Source organism: Taudactylus pleione, unplaced genomic scaffold (assembly GCF_031769625.1).
Source record: "Taudactylus pleione unplaced genomic scaffold, aTauple2 ptg000573l, whole genome shotgun sequence".
In the NCBI taxonomy this organism is placed as follows: Eukaryota; Metazoa; Chordata; class Amphibia; order Anura; family Myobatrachidae; genus Taudactylus; species Taudactylus pleione.
In genome coordinates this window covers 5,287,197-5,308,199 of record NW_028284975.1, presented here as the reverse complement: position 1 = coordinate 5,308,199, position 21,003 = coordinate 5,287,197, and the positions used below count along the sequence as shown (strand labels likewise).

General features: G+C 45.0%; 1 protein-coding gene across 2 annotated transcripts in view; it reads left to right on the top strand.

The window, feature by feature from the left end:
* The first annotated feature begins 517 nt into the window (after positions 1–517).
* Positions 518–21,003, top strand: part of UBE2D3 (ubiquitin conjugating enzyme E2 D3) — a 68,414-nt gene continuing 47,928 nt past the window's right edge. Inside the window, exon 1 of one of the 2 annotated variants that reach the window (XM_088453236.1) lies at positions 518–935. In XM_088453236.1, coding sequence (XP_088309362.1) covers positions 912–935 — 24 coding nt within the window. In that variant the 5' untranslated portion in view covers positions 518–911. The remainder of the gene's footprint in view (positions 936–21,003) is intronic. The other variant, XM_088453237.1, reaches the window with a different exon arrangement.

Here is a 21,003-nt window from a genome sequence, read left to right as displayed (position 1 = left end):
GAAGCGCGCCCCCACTCTACTAGTACGCGCGGGAAAGAAAGTCTCACAAAGGCCCCGCCCACCTGAAAGAAAAACACACACGGGAGGGGGGGGGGGGGGTGACATCGTGTAATGGCGTCTTCACTAATACACATCAGCAGGGCCGCATTTACTGCACACTGGTGTCCCATGTACTGCCATAGCCATATGTAAGTGTAACAATCGTAGCGTAACCTTCTGTCCGCGCCACGTCATTGAGCAGGTGACGCACTGCCGCACCATTGTTGCATAATACCGGTCTCCGAAATTACAGCAGCAAGCACAAGCAGGGAAAGGGAGGGAGGGATTTCTGGATCCGCCGCTTCCGCTCGCGCACCCCCCCTTGAGTGACGTCACTGGTCTCTCCTCACCGCCGCATAGTGATAGCTGTCACTGTGTCATCGGCCCCAGAAGCCGCCTCGGACACCAGCACGTCGTCCCTTGTACCCGCCCACAAGCTGGCGCCTTGCGTCGTTGCAGCTCACGTGACGGCGATGTAGGCGGGGCTTTGATGAAAAGGAAGCGGGCGCGCTCCTCCTGCTCTGAGTCCTCTCTCTTTAGTCGCAGCTTGGCTCGCGCTGTGTGTGACGTAGGACCAGCGCGTGACGGGACCAGCCCGAGGGTGCTCGCGAGGAACGGGGACAGAGCCGGAGAACGGGGGGGAGGGGCCAATAGCAAAAGAGACACCCGACGGGTTGCCGAGCTTGTTGTTGTTAGACACCCGCCTTCAGCCACCTCCCGCTACGTGTGTGGGCGGCTCCGGGTTGTAGCGTGTCCCGGATATTGCACAGAGGGGCTCCCCACCGCCTCCTCTCTCCCCGCCTCTTCCTCGGCTCTCCACTCCGCCCAGCTCACCCGAACACCCACCCGGCACCGGCAGACGCGAGAGCATAATGGCGCTGAAGCGGATCCACAAGGTGAGCGGCGCCAGAATGTGTGGAGTGTGTCCCCGTATGTACGTGTGTGGGGCTCCCGGGGCGGGTGAGCACGGACGCCGGGCCCTCTGCTGATCTCCGCCCTGCGCACCGCCAGACACCCGCCAGGTCACAGGCACCCCGGGCTCGGACACCGCCACACGCCGGATGGCTGGATTTGCCGCAGAGCTGGCGCTTATGCGGGCGGATGGGGCCGGGCGTTGATACGTGCTGGCTGCACCGGGCTGCCCCCTCCCCCGCCGCACGCAGCAGCGCTCCCGCTGTAATGTACCTTACCGCCATCTCCGCACACGTAACGCCGGCTGCTCCTTCCCTGGGCTGAGCCCGCAGTGTAAGATGGCGGCGCTGCCTCTGTGCTGTTGCCGCACACAGCGCGATGGGGGACTGCGCTCTGTATCTGGACCTAGGGCCGGCTGCTGGTTACCTGGCTGTGGTGGCCCGCACTGTGACCGCATACACGTGTGGCTGGGAGAGGTCAGTGTGTGTGTGTGGGCCCTCTGTATACATCATACCGCTGCTGGCAGGGTAACTGGGTGCCTCCCCTGATACATCACAGGACGTGTCCCCTTGCTATAATAACCTGGCGTCGTACCCGGTGGTACTGCCAGTGCTAGGGACCGCCTCTGCCCGGGCACACCACACTGGCTCTTCCAACAAGTCCTCTTAATAAATACATTTTTGCAGATGGGGCTCGATGGTGAGATACGGCTAACATCAATGTACAAATCGTAGTGCTCAGTGCTACTTAATATTTTGCTTTATACACTGCCCCCCTCACCAACAGGTATATCATTTTGTTTAGTTGTGTATTCATTCTGACTGCCTCTCCACTGACAGTTTGTAATTTAAGTCGGGGTGTTGGTTATATTTACTAAACACATAAACACATAAACATGAATTCCACTACACAACATCCTCTTTGTAAAACCACCCTCGATGATGATGACAGCCGCTTAGGCCTGTTTTTGTAGGAAGTAATGTTCCTAAGATTTAGTTATTTGGTTCTTCACCTGTTTAGTACCCCCCCACCATCCGAGCCTTATCTTTGCCTATATTAGTAGTTTCCTACCGGGGATACTTTCTCTACTCAGGGTGGTGGGCTCGTGACACTTTCAGTTTAGCACATTCTCTAACAAAGTTTACCAGTATTAATTGGCATGTTTACAGTTTTGTAGTTAACAGAATTCTTTAGTTCCAAATTTTATTTTTTTTCCATTCCTTACTACAGTGGAATTCAACTCAAAGGGCACGATTCAATAAAACGCAACTTGAGTAGCGCCGAGAATGAGCTCCCGGAGCTATTCAATTCAGCGCGCTGCTAAGCCAGACTAAGGAAATTCGACTAAAGTACAGACGCGATGCTGTTTTCTGCCCTTAGTGTGGCGGAAACAGCATCGCGCTGGGAAGTTTAGTCTGAGAACGTCCGTACTCGCAACTAAACACCCTGTTTAAGGCGGGAGAACGGGCATTCCCCAACCTAACAGCGCGCAGATTTGAATAGCTTCGGGAGCTCCTTCCCAGCGCTATTCAATTCGCATTGAATTGAGCCCATTGCGTCCTTCACACTGAATTGAGTTCCCATGCATGTTAATTTAAAGAAGCGTCTATGACAACTGAGTAAGGCCTGTTTTGTTAGTTGCTGATTATTTACATATTTGACCTGGCCTCCATGTTCTGGTAAGTATATTTATGAGCATGTATTGCGTTTACAGAAATCAAAATGATGTAAGACTGCTTATATACACTGGTGTTTACCACTCAAACCCTTTTGCAATAATGTGTTTACAACTGTGGGGGTGATTCAATTCAGTGTGACGTTGAATAGCGCGGGGAATGAGTTCCTGGAGCTATTCAATTTTCTCTGCACTATTAACTCCAAATGGTGTTTCTGCTCGCGTCCTACTGTGTTCATTGAAGCTGTCAAAATGGGATGTTATATTCAAGCCAAATGAAAGTGAAATAAGCCTTATTTCATTGAAGTTTGCACCATATTTGAGGTGCATACAGTATAGGCTGAATTTCCCAAACCCTATCTTCATGGCCCCATCAGTCCAGACATGGATATCCCTGCTGCAGCACAGGTGGGTATATCAAACTGTGATAATTAAGCTGTGTATTTATAATAATTTTCTTAAACTGGGTACATACTACGCAATACATTGCATAATATATTGTTCCGATTTGTGGATCTGAACAATCTATTGTATGTGTCGCATAGCAGATAGGACAATGCGGTGAATGACGCCATGCTGCTAGATGAAGCACGGAATGACACATCGTGCCGTCGTTCACTGCATTGTGCAGTGTGTACGGATGGTGCAATTCATTGTACCGTCGCAATGTCACTGGGTACACACCATGTAGTGTGTACCTAGTGATAGTGTTAGACAGAGTGCGCCATGAGGACTGGGTTTGGATAACATTGGCTTTTAAGTGTTTCACAAGCAAGTTAATGGCACAAATGTATAGGCTTTTTGGTACAATTTTTATTTTCACTTCCCTTAAGATATATACAAAATTTGATTTAGAAACTTTCTAAGTAGACTTTAAGAACCAGTATTTATGCAGCCTTGGTTGTTTCATTCAGCTTTTTGTTTATCCCAGGATGGGAATACTTCCCTTTTTGTTAGTAATTTCTTTATCTCCTAGTTTCCACGAACATGGGCCTCCTTGTCTACATTTCCTCATTCTAAACACCCTAGGAAACATGCATCCTTTTTTATTATTACTGGGCTCTTAGTGTTCACTCTAGGTTAGGCTGCATGCCGCCGGACCTAGGGAAAGGGCACTTCGGCGCACATGTGTCTGAAAAGGGGGTGTGACCAATGGAAAGGGACCAGCCTTTGACTCATTCCCTTTTCGTTACTCTTGGGGGCGTGCCCAGCACTTGCGGACATGCTGGGCAGCCCCCAAGTGCTGCGGTTACTGTGAATGGATGCTGGGTGCATGCACCTGACATCCATTCACCGGTGGTGGCCGATGCTCCAACGTTTCCCCCACACGTGAGACAGTGGCCCGTGGGAGGGGACAGAACCCGCAGGCTTTCAGCCGCGTCGGAGGGCAGGGTGCATTCTGCATTTAGAAATGGGGCAGGGCGCCCCGCCCCACTGAAACAGCATACAGTTCAATGTGATGCTGAATAGCCCCGGTAGGAAGCTCCTGGAGCTATTCAATTCTGTGCACTGTTTGGTCTGACAGTTGCCAGTTAAGTCAGAGAATGGTGGTTCTTGCAACTTAGACCCGTATTCAGCTGTTATCGCGTATTTTTAATTTTTTTTTCCTCCAGAAAAAAAATCCACAATACTTTTCTGCACCACTTATACAAAAACGCTATTTAGCAGCAATTGTGCCCGTTTAAAAACACAATACCGTCAGCAAGCCAAATCGGGGTGGGGGGGGGTATCATAGAGCTCCCCCATGTCGGAGCATCTTTTGAGGGGTGTCAGGCTGATTTCCCCAAATCTGACAGTACTTTCCGCTTTAAGTTTCACATGGTCCTGTTTTCGCCTACTTTCAAATTGAATACGGGGATGTGCGGGAACGCGCGTGATACTTTTCTGCTTACAAAACACGATGTAGGCAAAGTTCGGGAGGCGAAAAAATATCGCGGGTCCGCTCAAATTGAATACGGCTCTTGACCTGGCTGTTTAGTCGCAAGGCTGTTGGCGCCACGCTAAGCCTGAAAACAGCCTCGTGGCCGGCACTTTAGTCAGATTTAGTCAGCTATTGCATCTAATTGAATCGTCCCCAATAGTGGCTGCTTTGTCAGGAGGGTGCGAGAAGAAATCCTTTAGTCGGCCCAAACAGCTCACTTAATTGAATAGCTCTGGGAGCTTCCTCCTTGGGCTGTTAAGCATCGTGCTGAATTGAATCAAGACCATTCTGTTTTTTAAACAGAAGTTTCCTCTTATGTGGTAAATAGTCCTTCATTGGAAAAGTTAAATCTTTGTTACTGTTTTTACTTTGACAGGCATTCTGTACTAAATCCTTTTAGTTGTTTAGGGCAGATGTATTATAGTGGCACTGATTGTGCTGCTATAGCTCTTCCTGCTTCACCTATTATGGAGGTGAAGCAGGAAGCAAAAAAAAAAAAAAATCTATTACCATCTGCCACTGGAGTGTGAACTCCCTCTGGCGAATCTGCACAAGACACACAGCCTAGTGCCGATGCGCTCTTACCTCCTAGCCGGCCCCACTGTGCATGCACGAGAACTCGCAAACTTCTTAAGAGCTCGTACACAAGCTGAGACCCCCACAAAAGACACCTGGCAGCCGCAGATTAGTACGTATACCCGCAAGTAAAACTGCTAGTGACTTAACGATAAGACACTAGTGTGCATTTTTTTTTTTTTTTTTTTAAAGCCTCTGATTTTCAGTCGCCATACAATAGTTTGGCTGCTGAAATCGTTAGATGTTTGCTGATATAGTTAAGTGATTTTAATGTAAATGTCAAATAGTGCTGGTTTAGCACACTTGGCACTTAACAACTCTTGGATATTCCTCCTAGTACCATTGTTACAGTAATGTTTTATCTTATAGTTATTTTACTGTGCTGTTTGGTATCTTTCGTTTCTTCCTTCACTCCTTATTTGTTTCTTGAGCAATTAAAGTTTTTTCATTTTATTACAGCTCTTAATTTTTATTTTTTTGTAATGTTACATTTAAGCAGTTTTTGTGCAACATCTTGGGCAGATTTTCCTATGCTTTTGGGAGTATATGAAATGGCATAGTATAGTTCCCAGTTATAACATAATCCTATTGAAAGTCTCCTTTTAGTACAAGTTTTTTTAAAATGAATGTTTAAGATGTTAAATTCTTTATTACTTTGTCGTAATTTTGGTAAGCTATCTGTTAAATTTAGCAGCCAACAACTCTTTGCAGTCTAGGGGGCCTATTCATTATAACTAGGGGTGAGCGGGTTCGGATTTCTGAAATCCGAGCCCCCCCCCCCCCCCCAGATCCGAGGCCGATCCGAGTCAGGCTCGACTTTTCCCGCCTGACTCGGAACTGAAATCGAGGCAAAACGTCGTCATCCCGCCTTCCGGGTCTCGCAGGTTTTGGATTCTATATAAGGTACCCACGTCGGTGCCGTTTTCTCACTCGGCTGTGGACAGTGAAGAGGGAGGGTGGGAGTTAGGGCTGCTGGGCAGAGTAGTGCTGTGCAGTCAGTTGTCCATAGGGGCTGTGTCCACTCCAAAGTCCTGTGCAGTGTCCCAGTCCTAAAGGGGTGCTGTAGTGTTGTCCAGGGGGTGCTCTGTCCATCAGGGGTGCTCCCCTCCAACCTCCCCCCCCCCCCCCCCCCCCCCCCCAGTGCAAAAAAATAAATATTGTTTTCTGTGTTTGTGAATTGTGTGCGTAGTAGCCGCACGTGCATCAACAAAGTAGTGCCAAGCGTGCGCCTGTGTCATAAGGAAAGGGCCTTCTGGCTTGACCGTTAAAGGGTGCTGTAACCCCCAAAGTACACTCCAAACAAAATAAAAAAATATTTTCTGTCTTTGTGAATTGTGTAGGCTGTAGCTGCACATGCATCAACAAAGGAGCAGCGTCAAGCGTGCACCTGTGTCTCATAAGTAAAGGGCCGGCTGGCTCATTTCTTAAAGGGTGGTGTAACCCACAAAGTGCACTAGTCTCCAACAAAAATAAAAAATTATTTTCTGTTTGTGTGCGCCTTAACCGCACGTATATATCAATATAACATAAATGGAAGACCAAACTTTCTCCAATAAAAATAAAAAAGGGAAAGATCAAGAACCACTTCCTCCTAGTGCTGAAGCTGCTGCCACTAGTCATGACATAGACGATAACATGCCATCAACGTCGTCTGCCAATGCCCAATGTCATAGTAGAGGGAACATACAATCCCAAATGACAAAGTTCAGGAAAATGACCTTAAAAAAAAAACCAAAAACATTTAAATCATCTGAGGAGAAACGTAAACTTGCCAATATGCCATTTACAACACGGAGTGGCAAGGAACGGCTAAGGTCTTTCCCTATGTTCATGACTAGTGGTTCAGCTTCACATGACGATGGAAGCCCTCCTCCCGCTAAAAAAAATCAAATGAGTTAAGCTGGCAAATGCACAGCAAAGAACTGTGCGTTCTAAGAAGATATCACAAATCCCCAAGGAGAGTCCAAGTGTGGTGGCGGTTGCGATGCCTGACCTTCCCAGCACTGGACGGGAAGAGGTGGCTCTTTCCACCATTTGCACGCCCCCTGCAAGTGCTGAAAGGAGCACCCACAGTCCACTTGCTGATATGCAAATTGAAGATGTCACAGTTGAAGTACAACAGGATGAGGATACTGGTGTAGCTGGCGCTGAGGAGGATGTTGGCGAGGAGGATTCTGATGGTGATGTGGTTTGTTTAAATCAGGCTCCGGGGGAGACAGTTGTTGTCCGTGGGATGAAAAAGCCCATCACGGTCATGCCTGGGCAGAAGACCAAACATTCCACCTCTTTGGTCTGGCAATATTTCTATCCAAATCCAGACAACAACTGTCTTGCCATATGTACCATATGTAAAGGTGAAATAAGTAGGGGTAGGGACGTTAACCACCTAGGAACATCCTCCCTTATACGGCACCTGCAGCGCCTTCATAAAAAGTTACTGTCAAGTTCAGAAACTTTTTGTTTAAGACCGTAAGCAGTCCAGGGACACCTAAATCCCGTAGACCTCTTGTATCCAAGCACCTGCAAACCACACCGTCAACTCCCTCCTCGTCAATTTCCTCCTTAGTCAGGATCGGAAGTAGTCCTGCAGGCCATGTCACTGGCATGACTGACTCTCCTATCTGGGATTCCTCCAGAGGATCCTGCATTGCTATGCCTCCTGCTGTTGCTGCTGCTGGGAGTCGTTCCTACTTCCTCTCTGGGATGATGAACACCACTACTTTTACTAACCAATTGACCCTCCAACAGTCCTTAGCAAGGAGGATGAAGTACGACAGCAGTCATCCTGAAGCAAAACGTATAACCTGAGGCCTTGACTGCTATGTTGGTGTTAGACGTGCGTCTGGTATCCGCCATTAGTGCAGTGGGATTTAGACAATTGATGGACGTAGTGTGTCCCCCGGTTCCAAATCCTGTCTAGATTCCACTTCACTAGGCAGGCGATACTGAGACTGTACAGAAACGTCAGAAAAAGTGTCCTCAGTGTCCTGAAAAATGCCGTTGTACCCAATGTCCACTTAACCACGGACAAGTGGAATAGGGCAGACTAAGGACTATATGACTTTGACAGCCCACTGGGTAGATGTATCACATTACGCAGCAACAGCAGCGTCACCAGTAGCAGCATCTCTGCAGCTTTGGGTGGCCCGAAAAATTTCTGGCCACTTTCGCCATTCAGCGACTGCGTGCTGAAGCCTGGAGTGCCAGCAAACACTCTTGAACCTGCCCCGCCATCACCTGAAGCAAGAGGTTGTGACGCGGTGGAACTCAACCCTCTATATGCTTCAGAGGATGGAGGAGCAGCAAAAGGCCATTTAAGCCTATACATCCACCTATGACATAGGCAAAGGAGGGGGTATGCACCTGACTCAAGCGCAGTGGAGAATGATTTCCGTGTTGTGCAAGGTTCTCCAACCCTTCGAACTTGCCACACGTGAAGTCAGTTCAGACACTACCAGCTTGAGTTGGGTCATTCCCCTCATCAGGCTTTTGCAGAAGCAGCTGGAGAAAGTGAATGAGGAGCTAAGACGGAGCGATTCTGCTCGGCATGTGGGACTTGTGTATGAAGCCCTTCATTTGCTTTGCCAGGATTCCAGGGTGGTCAATATGTTGAAATCAGACCACTACATTTTGGGCACCGTGCTCGATCCTAGGTTTAAAGCCTATGTGGTGTCTCTCTTTCCGGCCGACACAAGCCTGCAGAGGTGCAAAGACCTGCTGGTGAAAACACTGTCAGCTGAAGCGGAACGTGACACGTCAACAGCTCCTTCTTCATTTTCTCCCGCAACTGGGGCTGCCAGGAAAAAACTTGGTATCCTAAGCAACCCGCTGGCGGTGATGCAGGGCAGGCAGGACCAAGTTTGGGCATCTGGTCCGGACTGAAGGACCTGGCAACAATTTCTGACATGTCTGTCACTGCATATGATACTGTCACCATTGACAGCATCCAAGTAGGCATGTCAGACAGTCCGTACCTGTACTGGCAGGAAAAAGAGGCAATTTGGAGGCCCCTGCACAAATTGGCTCTATTTTACCTGAGTTGCCCCCTCCAGTGTGTACTCTGAAAGAGTGTTTAGTGCAGCCGGGAACCTTGTCAGCAAAAGGCGTAGGAGGTTGCTTCCACAAAATGTGGAGAAGATGTTCTTAAAAATGATTTATCAACTCTTCCAGGGAGACCAGCCTCCAGAACGTACAGAGGGACCTGTGGTGGTGGATTCCAGCGGGGACGAGTTAATACTCAGAGTATGTACACAACACTGAAGAGGGTGAGGAATCGGTGGAGGATGCGGACAACATCTTGCCTCCGTAGAGCCAGTTTGTGCAGGGACAGATTAATAGCCAGCTTGTTTTGTGGGGGCCCAAACGAACCAATCGTTTCAGCCACAGTCGTGTGGCAGACCCTGGCGCTGAAATGATTGGTTTGTTAAAGTGTGCATGTCCTGTTTATACAACATAAGGGTGGGTGGGAGGGCCCAAGGACAATTCCATCTTGCACCTCTTTTTTTTTTCTTTGTTTTATGTACTGTTTGGGGCCTAGTTTTTTCAAACTGCCATCCTGTCTGCCACTGCAGTGTCACTCCTAGATAGGCCACATGTTTGTGCCGCCCACTCGTATCTCTTAGCATAGTCATCCAGCTACCTCTGTGCAACCTTTTGGACATAAAAACACTATTGTGAGGTGTTCAGAATAGACTGGAACTTAAAGTTATTGAGGTTAATAGCATAGGAGCAGAAAAACCCACAACTTTTGTGTTTTTTAGCTGTTTTTATGCCTTTTTTTTTTTTTCAAAAAAATACAGATCCAAAACACGGAAGGGTGGTTTTGGCAAAACCAATCCAGATCCAAAACACTAAGAAAGATCCAGAACCAAAACACGAAAAGTGGCTGGTGCACACCCCTAATTATGACAAACATTTCTCTGGAGGTAATTGGGTTTAGAACTCGCATGGAGTTCTACCTAATTACCGGAGGAATTAATCATTCCTCCACTCCATAACTATTTTGAAAAGCTGTCATATTTGTAATGACAGCTTTTCCGGAAATAGTTTTCGCTGCCTTATCTAAAGGTGCGTACACACTGGACGATTTTGTTCATGAAAGACCTTGTCCTGTGTGTCCTCAGCAGGGCTGTGCTTAGTGTCGTTAACTGAGCACAAACAAAATCGTTCAGTGCCGGGCTCCCTCACCCAAACATGTTCAACCTGACAATATCGTCAGGTTGGATGGGAGGTTCGGGCGATGAATGATAACTACCAACTACAAACGGGAGCGTGCATTGGTAGTTATTGTTCATAGTCTTTGGCCAGAAATTGAACGATTTTTTTTGGATGACTGAACGTTAACATCGTTATCGTTCAGTTGTCAAAGAAATCGTCCCGTGTGTACGCACCTTTACCTACCGCAGCTGTAATCAGTGTTGTGCATGCGCTGTTACATCCGTGAAAGCGGTGCATGCGCAGCACTGCCTACAGCTGCTGTGATTTTGTGGCCCCCCTCTGCTCACCTCTGGGTGGTTTTCAGGGTACACACTTAGAAGATATTTTGTATAGTGTGTACCCGGTTTTATTGGTTGCAAATTTCACTTTCTACCACATCCCAAACATGCTCTATTGGATTGAGATCTGTGAAGGCCATTTTCATGCTAGTGGAACCAGCCTGAGATGACCCGTGCTTTGACATGGGGGAGACCTTCCAAAGCTTGGAAAGTACCAACCAATCAGCATCTAACTACAATTTTACAGGTTGATTGGTACTATATTTCTCTCCATGCTTTGATAAGTCTCCCCCCATGGTATGTTATGCTTCTGGAAGCAGCCTTTAGAAAATGGGTAGACAGTGGGCACGAAGGGAAGTACATGGTCGGCAACAATAGTCAGGTAGGCTGTGGCATTTAAGTGATGCTCAGTTGGTATTAAGCTGCCCAATGTGTGCAGATAGAGAAAATACATATATCCCTTGCCATTACACCACACTACCCCTAAACTGTTGACACAAGACAGGACGAATCCATGGATTCGTGTTCATGACAAATTTTGACTCAAGTCTGCATGTCGCAGCTGAAATTGAGATCCCTCAGACGAGGAAGTGTCCCATGTTGGTGAGCTAGTGTAGCCTCAGTTTCCTGTTCCTAACTAACAGGAGTGGATCCCATCCTTCAAGGTTTTCTGTACGTTTAGTTTCTCTTTTGCATACCACTCTGTCAAAAGAAATTGTTTTTTATTTACTGTTGCTTTGTGGTTAGCTGCTATAAGTCTGGCTATTCTCTGATCAACGAGCAGTATTTTTGCCCACAGAACTGTTTACGGCTTAGTTTTTTTTTTTTTTTTTTGCATTCATTAGCTGTATACTATTGATTGTGTTTTTTTTTTTTTTTTTTCTGTGTGGAATTCCAGATCTGTAATTTCAGATATTCAAACTAATATGGCACTAATAATCCATATCATGGTCAACATCTTGGATCACATTTCTTGCCCATGCTTGCGTTTTTAATAAAAACTTTTTGTGTTCTTGCTAGGCTGTTTCAGCCGGCGCTGTGCCCTGCTCAATTAGCATTTGCTGAAATGCACCCTGCCCTTATGGCAGCACCCCAAAGTCCCACAGGCGGAATGTTAAGTTGAAACAATCACCAGCAAATGACTAGATCGCACAACATGTATTCACACTGCTGGGAGAGCTTGGGGGCAGCCCAGCATCTGAATGCTGGGCTCGCACCCTATAGTGATGAGAAAGGGGGCACATCTCAAGGACATGCCCCTTTTCTAGTGACAATGCCCCTTTTTTGGGCCAGTACCATAGGCGTGCGCTGAAGTGCCCTTCTGTGATAGCCGCCCTGTCCCCCTTAGAATGAACATGTTTGCATGCCTTATGCATTGAGTTGTTGCCACGTGACCAGTTTATTGGTATTTGCTTTCAGCAGATGTATCTAATAAAGTAATGGTAGTACTGGACAGAGAGCTGATTCAGTGCAACTTATGCTGGCCATACAACTTGCACGATTTCGGGCCGATTGCCCGATTTTCGACGAGTCTTACGATGGATCCTGTGGAAAGCGTGTATTTTTGGAGTAAGATCCGATGCGCGCTCCCGCAGCTCCTATAAACTTATCATATCATCACATGTGCAGCACATATGTTCCATCCTATCGTGTGCAGATCGTACCGTTTACTTTATGCATGCGATGCATCGTGCGTCCATTCAAGTCATTTCAATTACTTTTTCCTTTATGAGCACGTGTGGCGATCGTACGACAGATCGTGTGCTAAAAAAAACAACAAATATGCTGCCGGGACTACCAGGGAGCTTCAGGGAGTCAGTTCGTGAATCTGATCTGATACTGGTCGCGGAGGTGCATGGCCAGCATTAGATGCATGTGCAGTTTACAGGTAATTGCTTGACTGCAAAAATATCTATATAGCTGCAATTCAATTGTTAGACTCCCCCTGCTGTGCATCTATACTAAAAGGCGCCCAACGGAGCAATTTCATTGCTTCTCCGTTTGTGCGCATGTTAGTAGTTATCGCTGCCAGAGGCATTGGGTTTAGCCGTGCACAGTGGCTAAACCTGTCAAGTCTTTTTTGGGGGGCCCTAACTAATTCTTTAGACACTTCTCGCACCTCATCAGCAGGCTGCAAGAAGGAATGTGTCCCTCTGCAGCTTTAGGCGGCTCCTATTTGTGTAGATGTCCAGCGGGGGCGTCTGTAATTGAATCGCCCCTAAAGTGTCTGGACTTAATTTGATTTCAGAACCATAATGCTGTTTATCACAAGTTATTTAATTGAGGAATATATATATTTTTTTAATCTAAATTGATTCTGATAACTTTTTTACAATAAAAGACCTGATGTCCCTCACATGAGCATTGTGTTCAAATGATTAACCTTAACTAAATCTGTTTTATACTCTCTGGACATTATGGGCGGAGTTCAATTGTTTTCTCGCGCCTGATCTACCCTCTACAGTGACAGGAGAATGCGGGGCGAGATTCAATTGAATAGAATATCGCGCTGATTACGCTCAATGAGGTGGGGTGTAGCCACGTAAAACTGATAAACCCGTCCAATAAGCTGGATGCGATCGCAAAAAGTGCTGTTTGGGTGCCGAAACTGGTCATTTTGCACATTTCAGCTCGCACTTCTGGAGGTACGAGCTGAAATGCTAGTACCGGCAGCTGTTCACGCCCAACAGGAGCAACAATTGAATGGCTTAGTCAGGCTGCAAACAATTTAATTCTGCCCTTTGGACGGTCTCCTTATATTATTGGCACATTGTGATGGTGTTTTGAAGGTGGAGCTGGTCAATGTTAGTGACATGTAAAAGCTTAGTTTAGGGAAATCAAATGTGTGCTACAGTTTAGTCATTTTTAACTAGTGAATATTGTATGTCATGAGACCATTTGTAGTTCTCACCTGTTGCCAGCACGAATTATGTGTAAATGAAGGTAGTGAAAAAAAAAATGGAAACCTTGTTGCCAGTGGTCCCACTACAATTTTTTTTTGTACTTGTGTACTTTACGGACTCATTGCAGATAGAACCCAATGAATGTTTTAAATGGTACTTGTGTACTTTACGTACCCAAAGTACTGAAGGTTGTCCCCACCTAAAGAAGAAAGTTAACCCCTCGCGGGCACGCCACGTGGTTATATTCCCTCTCTACGCCCACTTGGATGGTAGGGAATGACGCTGGAGATATCAGGGTCCTCTCTGTGAAGGATTTAGAAATTACCATGATTGATGATGGAGAGGACCTTGACGTCGTCAGCCAGTGCCTAGCGTCATTCCCTACCATCCGTGGGCATAGAGGGGGAATATAACCTTGTGGCGAGCCCGCGAGAAGCCAACTTTCTTCTTTAGTCAACTTAGGATCGTATTCAAATAGAAGCGAAAAGTGCGACAAAGTATCGCAGATTGCGACTTTTCGCCAGGCGGAAGCTTATATCCTTATTGAATTGCAAACCCTTTTTCGCATACGCAAAAAATTTTATGGGTGAAAAAAGTTGGCCTATGAATAGGTGGAGAAAAAAGTGCAAAATCGCTATTTTTGGGGTGTAAAGGTGGGGAAACCACTCAGCACCCTTGGGACAGCCCCTCCTAAGGATAACTGCATAAAAAAACCCTGAAAAAGTGAGGAACACCCCCCCAAAAAACTTTACTTTTTTGCCCCCTTTTTCAAAGTGGGGGTACAAAGTATCAAAATAGACTTTTGGGGGACTGCAAGTATGGTTAAGGTGTTTTTTTCATTGCAGGCTTTTGCTGAAGGTGCGTTTTTAAGTTTCATATGCTTGCACCCATTTTTCAAGTACCCCATATTTGACAGGAATATTTTTCTCCTAAAAATACTGCTTTATGCCATTTCTTCACCACTTGTGCAAAGACGCTAAGTAGTGGCAATTGTGTGAACTTAAGTACACCAAACTGTTTCATTAGGGCTAACCGGATACTACTATATTGATCCCAATGTTTCCGCATCTTTTTGGGGGCTTCAGGCTGATTTCCCTGATTCTGACATCGCGTATCTTCGTTTTCGCGTCTTTTGGAATTGAATAGGGCAAATCGGGGGTACGTGCACGATAAGTTTCCGTGGCTAAAATATGCGATGTAGGCAAAAACTTCGGCAGGCAAATCTTTATCGCGTACGCAAAACTAATTCAATATGGGCCTTAATGGTAAATTAGAATATGATCTAACTTTATGCACAACTGCTTATTTTGTGAGCTTTCGGGGCAATTCAATTGTTTTTACCCACAGCCATGAGTAGGCCCCCACTCTACTTCTGTCATTTTATATGGGAAATCGGGTGCGATAAAACAATTGAATCCCTAAGAGGATGTGAGGTTTATTATAGCCTTGAGAAAGAAGCCTGTTATGACGATAGCATCTTATTCAAATCATTGCTGTGCTGTATTGGCCTGGCATCCTCAGTTTGTGCAGCAAAGAATTTAGAGGTGCAACAAGCTCAGGAGCAAGTTCACTGCTCTGTCCAACACACCTTCTTTTCTTAACTGTCAGGATGGGAAAAGAAATCTGTCACTGTGGTAGATCTGTAGGTTCTCTATTGTCGCATGACCCCCTACAAAATCTTGCACCTCCTAACTACGTGCATGCTATAGCCAGTGAGGCGTTAGAGCCACATGATGTCCTGATGGCTATTTCATCACAAGCTCATACGTAATGTCAATGGCAGACTTGCTGCATCGGTCTGCTTGGCACTTGCCACCTTAACTTCGGCCACGACCTCCAAATTAGACAGAATTGAGTAGTAATAAACTTCATTTTCTATGATTTCATTATTTGCCGCCTGATCTCATGCATAATGAATATACATGAAACTAATTTTAAAGCACTTTTGTGTTTTGAATGGTGACCTAGGTGGATTTTAGTGCGATCATTGTTGCTCATATAGGGGGCTATTTAAGTTTTTCTCTCCCATCTAGTCTGTAGGAGCTATTCAATTGTTTGTGCGACCAGCCCTGCACTCATAGCTGTTATAGGTGATTCACTGCATCCTGGATTCATATTGCTTTGAGGAGTTCTTGGACCACTTTATTATGAAACTGGCTACTCTCACCGCAGCCAAAATATTGTGGCCAATGGATCTACAGATATTGGCTTATTTTTTGCCTTGCACTTCAAATTCATGCACAGACATCACATTCCTGGAGCATGTGCTTGTGTCCACTGTTGCCCTTTGCTGATTTGTTTTAGCTGAGTTTCTTGCAGACATCCCCTAATTGTGAATGACGTGCCTTATGTACATGCCCCAACATTCTCCCATCTGTCAGTCTGTTATGCAGTGTCACCTTGCTGCCCTGCTATTTGTAATCATAACCAGGGCAGCCTAGCCTTTCTATGCATGATGCTGGCTGGTTATTTAATTTAAGAACCACACCTGTGAAGAGCCCCCTGTTTTTACTCTTGGGTGTCCCTCATTTACCACAGTGTTTGGCACTTTATTTTATTTTTGTATTTCCTCCCTGCTAACTAGATCCTTTAACATACAACTGGATGTCTGATAGATCATAGAACACCCAGGTCATGACAGACTAACAGAATTTTTAGCTACAGGGGTGCACTTACTAAAGGGATACTTACCATTGAGAAAATGATGCTCCTGTTTCACTTATTGTAAGTCATTTTCCGCAGTATGTACGAAGAACCGGCACGCTGATGAGGGTGAACAATAAGTCGCCCCTTCTGTGAAATGTGCAGAGATGCTTAGCACATCTCTGCTGATTTTTGCTGTAAAATCAGACTGCGATGAGACATCAAAGCTGAAATCATGTGAAGCTATGTATAGCAATTTGAATTTTTTATTTTTTTGGGGGGTATAATAACATACAAACATTTTCCAGCACCGATTCCTGCCACAACTAATGCAAGATAGGGAAGCTAGACACAAAATAAGTCCTACAGAAGTTCTCATTTGCAAGTAGAGGCATGTAATCCCTAAAAATGCATATAGATGAGCGATATGTACAGGACTTTTTTTTTTTTTTTTTTTTTCCCTCCTCCCTTAGTGTAACTTTGCATCCTCCTGTTTCAACACTGCATGACTAAGCTCATGAGCAGGGTTTTTCTACCCTTACATCTCCTTTGGCGACGTATGTACTTCTGTTTCTTGTACATGAGTTGTATTTATCTTTTTTTCTTACTACAGAGTTTTGTGCTTCTTTTAGATATATTAGAAAGTGCCTAACGGGAAAACTATTTTCCTTTGCACTGCATTTAAAGACATGGGGCAGAAAAAACTGATGTAGGAGGGGAATCCGTATGAAATACCGCCGGCCGCATGGCTGGCGTTTCGATTCCCGGCAGCGCCTGCCTGACAGTGCTGGAAATCCTGATCGTGGATAGGTAAGTACTAACTAACCTAACCCTCCCAAGTGCCTAACCCTAATCCCCTCCCTCTAAGTGCCTAACCCCCCCCTCTTCCCCGCTGCTTGGTTGGACTATGGATTATGTGGCTGCTATCTTTAAAGGACTTATAACCTCTATTGTTAACACTTCCAGAACCTCTTCAATCAATTTATAATCAATTTATAAATTTGACAGATTATTATTCCAATGCATCACTTTGTGCGGCAATGAATCGCCCCCTATGTGAATAGTGCTGGGAAGGAGTTCCTGGAGCTATTCAATTGACCATGCTGTTTAGTTCGATTTTAATCTTTTAAAAGATTTCTACTGAGCAGAAATCCGATAAGTGCCGGCAGCGTTGCTGTTTTCCGGCTTATTGCGGCCAGCGCTTAAGTCGGAGAATGCTGATTGCTGTAACTTAACGTTTGGCTTGAGGTGCAGTAACCGACTTTTACTGAGCGAGATGTGGACAATTGAATAGCTCCAGGAACTCCTCGGTGCTATTCACATTGCGCTTAATCTGGCATTTTATCACATTTACTAATGTTCCTGTACTTGCACTTCCTATATAAATGGCTTACATTTGCTGTGTAGATTTAGGATGGGTCCTATAATCTGCATGCCAGTTGTTTCTCACCACAGTGCATCAAAACTCTTAAGGGAAACCTGAATTGTTTTTGTGCGCACGAATAAACTGACAGGCAATGATTTTTGCAGATTTTCACGCATGTTGTGCCCATATGTTTAGCTGTGAAAAAATGCTAAACCCGTCAAATGTCCTCCATATTGTTCCCAAAACAGGGACTATTCAATTTCTGCTCACCACATCAGGAGGGTGCAAGCAGAAATCATGCATTTGCGCTTGTCAGCAGAAACAACTGAATGGTTCCGGGCATGCAAAAAAACTGGGGTGCACAAATGCAATTGTTGAAAAACAGTTTATACTAATGTTAAATATGTCCAGAAATTATTTGAACTTTTTTGTCGACGCAGATTTTGAGGTAGTAATGATAAAGAAATTTCAGTTTGAAATATATTAGTTTTTTTTGTTCCCCCCCCCCCCCCCCCCCCCTCACAAAGCCTGTTTTGGTGTAAATCATAGGAAAGGGCATTAAAAAACTCAGTAAAATGACACCATTCCCATCTCTCTAGCTTAATTAGGAGAGCTGCTATGGTGATTTGAAAATATGCTGGTTGTGTGTTTTTGAAAACTTCACAAATTTTGGAAACTGCTTGAGATTTAAATACAATAATTGTATTTTTCTTAGAATACGTATACTCTCCATGTACCAAATTTTAACAATCTGAGCTGGTGAGCTAAAATTGTAAGTGTTGATTTGACACTGGAAGGGATTAGGTGGCAAGGTGGTGGAGCACCAGTGACATGGGTAGTGCTAGGGCCATATTCTTTATCCTAACCCTATTGCACACTAAGGGCCGTATTCGATTAGGTGTGAAAAGTCATGTTTGGCTAAAAGTGTTTGCATGGCGACATCACTGCATTCGCCAGCTTTTATGAACGCTCCCGCTCTTCGTCCTATCCAATTGCAAAACAAATGCATGTGTGAGAATTGCGCATGGTGAAACTAGCAAAGTACAGCAAATTAACCCCATAAGTCTAACTGACACTGGAAATTTAAGAAATAGCCCTAATAAAAGTATTTTGTCTTTAAGTGAGTCAAATGGCTGTTATATGCATATTTGCTTAAGTGTGAAAAAATTATATAAAGCTATTTTCTTTGGAATAAATTGCTGTAGCTAAATGGGTGCTAGTATATTTTTGTGGTTAAAAGGAAAACCTGCTACAGCCACCTGCAATCCTAAAAGAAAATGCCTGTCCCATCATACACCCCCCAAAAAAAAAAATTACCCAAACACATTTTCCAACACTTTTACATTTCCGCCCCAAAATTGACATGCCATTATTAGGGGTAATTAAGCTAATTTCTCCCCCAAAATTAGTCATTAGGGGGGGTGTCCAAAGGGTTCTAATTATTATTATTTTTTTTTAACCAAAAATAGAGATTTTACACATTATATCTGAGATGATGAAGATGCCTGAGATGGTGAAGCTTTTGCTGGTTTCTGCCTATGGAATTTTTTTGCATGTTAATCCAATTGCCAGTGAACTGTGGATATCGGACAGCGCGATGCGCACATATGTGCAAAAAGTTGGCACTGGCGCCAAACACTACTTTTCGCACCTAATTGAATATGACCCTAAGGGTAGAGTGATTTTGAAAGGATACATGGTTGGGGTTGGATTAAGGAGATGAGTGACAAATTGAGTCTGCAAAGTTGTAAGAAACAATGTATATCTTAAGGGTGCATTTATAAAATCTGCTTATTTTCCTACATAGCTTATGTTCATAAATTAAACTCAAATGTCATTGACCATTGTATGTTTTGAGTACGTTTTTGAAATCCATAATTAATGGTGTGGATGTGTCCTGCAAGTTGCACTTTTTTTTATATTTTATTTTTTTAAAGGAGCTTAACTATCCTTTTTAGTTTAACAGTTCTGCTGCTCAATTATTTCTGGAAGTGGAGGGTGTTTGGCAACAAGTGAGTTACACTTGTATAGTCACCCACCTGACATTTTATCATGTTATTAACATGAGTTTTACCTTTTTGTTTTCATATTCTAGTTGGGGGTTTTGTTTACCAGGTTGAATATCATGGGATAGTCATCTTTTGGGATATTTTATATACTTTTTGAGCTCTTTTGGCTTTATTTGATTTTACCATATCGGTGCATTCCTGCATTTGGCAGAATGGTAATCTAAACTGGGGTTGATGTATCAAGCAGTAGAGAAGTTGCCCATAGCAACCAATCTGCTCCGAGTCATTCCATAGACTGTATTTAATAAATGCTACCTCAAAGCTGGTTGGTTGCTATGGGCAACTTCTCCTCTTTTTCACTTTTTCACTGCTTGATGGAATGCTTTGTATGGGAAACGAGTTGATTTATCAAATACCTTTTTGTTCTGGATATGCTCATTTAAAAGACCACTAAACATAGCTGTGTATAATACATATCATTTTAGAAGACTGGTTTTCGAAGAAACTGACTTAATTCAGTTAGCCGAACAGATTGCAGAGTCGGCTGCTTTCCTCGGGGAAACGTCTAAGGACATTTGTAATCTATCCGAGAGATCTTCAGCATTAGCTATATCTGCTAGAAGGGCTCTGTGGCTGCGTCAATGGCAGGCAGATGCAGAGTCCAAGAGAGCGGTAGAGGCCCTTCCCTTTACTGGGGGGGTACTTTTCGGATCGGAGTTAGATAAGTGGATCTCACAAGCTACAGGTGGGAAATCCACTTGCCTACCATCTGCAGCTCCTCCTCCTCCTACTAGAAGACGTTTGACAGGTCCCTCCTTTCAATCCTTTTGTGCCTCTGGAAGATTTAGAGGGCGTTCCAGAGGAGGTCCAGCCTTTTCAAGAGGTTCCATAGGCCGAGGTAGAGCTTCAGCATCAGCCGCCTCCAACACTCAGCAGGACAAGGCAGCTGCCAAGCCTGCCGCATGACTCCCTTCCTTCTCATTTGGGGGATCCCAGGGTTGGGGTGCGCCTTTTACACTTCAAGGACATTTGGATCCAGTCTTGCCAGGATGCCTGGGTCAGGGACATCATTATTCACAGCCTGAAATTGGACTTCAGGGTCCAACCTCCTTCTTGTTTTTTCAGAACCGGTTTACCTGTGGTTGCAGAAAAACGAGAATTTCAGGAGACAATACAACATTTTTTATTGTCTCAGGTAATAGTGAATGTTCCGACCCACCAGAGAGGTCAAGGGTTTTCTTCCAGCCTGATTGTGGTGCCCAAGCCGGACGGCTCTATGAGACCCATACTCAATCTCAAGGATTTAAACACATCTTCGAGTTTTCAAATTCAAGATGGAATCTCTCCAATCCGTTATAGCGGGTCTCAACAGGAACGAGTTTCTGGTGTCCTTAGACATAAAGGACACTTATCTCCACATCCCAATCTGGCCCCCCCCATCAGGCCTTTCTTAGTTTTGCGGTC